We start from the raw sequence: 4282 nt of genomic DNA on the forward strand, positions 1-4282 counted from the left end.
CTTGCTTCTGCCACAAATTCCCCCAGCTGTGAGCCTTCCAACCTTCTAATTATTCCTTTATATGTGGTTCAGAGTTCTGGGACCATCCCCTGAACCTGCTTGGTCGGGTATTCTGTTGTTGTTGTTGGCGGAGCTCTCTGCTATATGTCCACCCAATCCGCCATCTTGTTTGTTCTCTAGTGTTTGTTTTTAAGAACACATATTTTATACTAAATATATTTGTGTTTTGTAGAGTTTAAAATTTTCTAACCTTGAGTAGAAATTAAAGATAAGTAATCATATTTCTTAAAGAAAGCTGACAACTTAGATTTCTGATACTAAGTTATATAATCCCTCTGGACCTTGGTGTCCTCATTAATAACATGCTCATAAGATTATTTTGAGGTTTCAGTGTCTATAAAGATCTTAACATGAAGATACTTTGCACATAAGAAAAACCAAACCCATGGTGACCCAGAGTAGAACTGCTCCTTAGGGTTTCTGAGACTATAAATATTCACACAAGCAGACAGCCTCATCTTCCTCCATAGGAGTGGCTGGAGGGTTTGAACTGCTACCTTTTGGGTTAGCAGTCCAGTGATTATCCTACAGTGCCACCAGGGCTCCTTACTTTGCAAATGTTAGTAAGTGCAGGAAATAAAATAGTTATTATTACACGCTGGAGAATATTGAAAGTACCACGGGCTGCCAAAAGAACTAACAAATCTGTGTTGGAAGAAGTACAGCCGTAATGTTCCTTAGAAGCCAGGATGGCCAGACTTTGTCTCTCATACGTCGGACATATTATCAGGAGTGACCAGTCCCTGGAGATGTACGTCATGCTTGGTAAAGTGGAGGGCCAGCAAAAAAGAGGAAGATTCCCAACGAGATGGTTTGGTAGTAGTAGGAGCAGTGCATCAAACATGACGATTGTGAGGCTGGCATAGGACCGGACAGTTGTGCATGGGGTCGCTATGTGTGGGTAGCAGTTTGACAGCACCTAACATTACATGCTGTGAGATGCTGATAAACTGAACCAATACAATGGATATGGTACTTCAATAATTTAGTTTCACTGATTTAGGATTGCATATTTATTCTTGGAGTGGCCAGGTTGTAATTACAGGGAGAATTGAAAACATTTTTATTGTTAAGTGCCGTCGAGCCATTTCTGACTCTTAGCCACCCTGTACAGGGTTTTCCAAGGAGGGACTGGTGAGTTTAAACCATTGACCTTGCGGTCCAGGGCTTACCCTACAGTACTACACCAGGACTCCAAAATATGATTAGTATGTATGTTTTCATTATTTTACTAACTTACTTCATTGTAGCCCTTTCAGATGTTTAACAACGTTTGGGGGGACTTGTGCAAAGAGGACAAGATCATTGATTTTTAATTGAGGTCACGGACATCTTTGAGAATCTGATGTAAGCTCTGGACCCTCTTATATATTGTCACTGTAGGATAAACACTAGACTGCCAGGTTGGCAGTTTAAACTCACCAGCTTCTCAGAAACCCTATACAGGATCACGATGGGGTAGAACCAACTCAACAGCACTTAACGACACCCATTCTGCCTTGGAAGACGTACAACCAGATGCTCCCTTAGAAGCAAAAATAACGAGATTTTGCTTCTTGTTCTTTAGACATGTTGTTAAGGAGGGACCAGTTTCTGGAGAAGGATATCATGCTTGATAAAGTGGAGGGTCAGTGAAAAAGAGGAAGGCCATCAAAGAGATGGAGTGACACAGTGACAGCAACAGTGGGCTCAAACATAACTACAATTGTGAGGATGGTACAGGACTGGGCAGTATTTTGTTCTATTGTGTTTAGGGTTACTGAGTCAGAACTGACTTTATGGCACCTAACAACATAGATTCCCTGGTAGGAAGTCTTGGATATACCATCTCTACAGTCTTTTTCAGCTAGAAACTTCATGACTATAGGTCAGTTACTTTTATAGCGCCCATTTATGTATATTAAATAGCAATAATATGCTTTATTATTTAGTTAGTTATGTACACATTGGGCTGCTAACCATTTAAGGTCAGCAGTTTAAATCCACCAGTTCCTCAGGAGAAAGATGAGGTTATCTACTTATGTAAATAAGTTTAGTCTCAGAAACCCCATACAGAGTCTGAGTCGGAACCGACTTGATAGCACATAGCAGTAGCAGTAGTATTGCTGAACATCAACACATACATGATACAAAAATGTAGATAATCAGAAAATCCTTGAATTATTTATATTTAATTCTCTCTTTGTCCTAGCTTTGTCTGCGTCCTGTTCCTTTCCCCATTCTTTAATTTCTTTATGACAAGGTTCTGAACCTCAGCACGATTGACTTAGTGAACTAGATCTTTCTTTGTTGTGAGGGCTGTCCTGGGCAGTCAAGGCTGTGTAGCATCTCTGACTTCTACCCACTAGATACCAGTAGTACCCTCCAACTGGCTGAGCGTGTCTTGTATCCATGCTTTAATTGTGAAGCATTTGCACCACATTTTAACAAGCATAGTTTACAGTGAGAAGTGAGGCTTCACTTCCTACTTATCCAAAAATACTCTTAAAATAGGAATGATATTTGGATATTGGATGATCAGAAAATGAATTATATACATAATACCAAAAATCTTTTAAATCAGACTTTTCAGTCATTTGAAAATTTTCCACTACATTATATATAGCCAGCATGATTTACTGATAGCATAACTTGTCTAAATATCATATTTATCAGTAGCTTTGCTATTTTAATTTCTTTCTTTTTTTTTTAGTATTTAGCATTTACATGTGGCTTAATCAGAGGTGGCTTATCAAATTTGGGAATAAAAAGTATTGTAACAGCAGAAGTATCTTCAATGCCTGCCTGTAAGTTAAATTCAAATTACTGTAAATATTGAAAATTTTCAGCTATTTTGTTTTTAGTTAGAGGAAATTGAAAATGCTAAGTTTCATTTTACTTTTATCAGTTTAACATTTAGTCTAGTAATATGTAGTGGCATTGGTTATGTGCTGTGGAGTCTGTACAGGGTTTCTGAGACTGTAAATCTTTACGGGAGCAGAAAGCCTCATCTTTCTTCCGCGGAGCAGCTAGTAGTTTTGAATTGCTGACCTTAAGGTTCACAGCCCGATTTGTAACCACTACGCTACCAGAGTTCCTTGTAGTAATATGTAGCACACTTACATTCTTGTTCAGTAATTTATTTAAATAGACAATGATTTAGAAAATCTGCTAAGGAAATCCAAATTTATGAGTCACTCAATAGCTAATTCTCTAAAGGAAAAAAAATTTTGAAGTGTTCTTTTAAGAGCAAATTTCCCTATGGTATTGAAAATCTGTTTATAGTTTGTAAACAGCTTCTTAGAATAACTTCTATCAAGGTTGATAAAGTCAATTCTTAATCTTTTATTCCAATATTCTTCCCAAACATCTTTTTATTGGAGCTACCAAGAATAAAACTGACTTGAGATTTACTGTATTACCTTTGCACTCACAGTGATAAGCAGCAATGAAACATTCAAAAGATAGTAATCACAGAGAAACAATCATCCCATAAAAATGAATTTACTTTATTGAATATTATGAAGGCTGTGAAATTGTTTGACCTAGCAAATTTCTTGATTGAAACTACTTCCTAAATATAACAGAAAGTTGATTTTAAATTTGTCTCTTTGGTATGTAAGTTCTTAAACAATGATTTTTCATTGTTTTCTTTTTTAGGTAAATTTCAGGTGATGATACAGAAACTGTAAGATACACTGAAATTCAAGACTTCAACAGTGTAGAGATAAATTATTCATGTATACCGTATTTCAAGCAGCAATGATTTAATTGTTGGAAGTTTGTATTAATGTAAGGTATTTGCTAACTTATATGATGAAGTACACAGTCTTAAGCAGGTGTAGATTGTATTTTAACACACACCAAGGAAAACAGATAAAGGAACCATGACATAGTTCAGTGATAAATCTCAAACCGAAAAAAATCCAATTTCAACGAACAGGACACCAAGATGTAGTACCCTTATTTTAGACATTTTTATTTGCCTATGTGTTATTATTGCTAAGTGCGGTCGAGTCGATTCCAACTCATAGCAATCCTGTACTGGGCTACTGAGGAGCAGCTGGTGGGTTTTAACTGCCGACCTTGTGGTTCACAGCCCAGGGCTTATCCTACAGCACACACCAGGATACTAATGTGTCCTTAATGGCAAATAAAGCAGCAAACTGAGTTTTTGTTAAATTAGCATAAAAGAAAAACACGCACCAATTCAGATAAGTTGTGTAATAATTAACACACAATG

At 37.0% G+C, this 4282-nt stretch overlaps 1 protein-coding gene across 2 annotated transcripts in view; it reads left to right on the plus strand.

The window, feature by feature from the left end:
* TRAPPC6B (trafficking protein particle complex 6B) overlaps positions 1-3731 on the plus strand; it is a 22637-nt gene extending 18906 nt beyond the window's left edge. For both annotated transcript variants that reach the window (XM_006835322.1, XM_006835323.1), the window contains 2 exons: positions 2753-2846; positions 3700-3731. In XM_006835322.1, the coding sequence (XP_006835385.1) occupies positions 2753-2846; positions 3700-3731 (126 nt within the window). The remainder of the gene's footprint in view (positions 1-2752; positions 2847-3699) is intronic.
* Positions 3732-4282: the final 551 nt, after the last annotated feature.

This window comes from Chrysochloris asiatica, unplaced genomic scaffold, assembly GCF_000296735.1.
Source record: "Chrysochloris asiatica unplaced genomic scaffold, ChrAsi1.0 scaffold00017, whole genome shotgun sequence".
NCBI lineage: Eukaryota > Metazoa > Chordata > Mammalia > Afrosoricida > Chrysochloridae > Chrysochloris > Chrysochloris asiatica.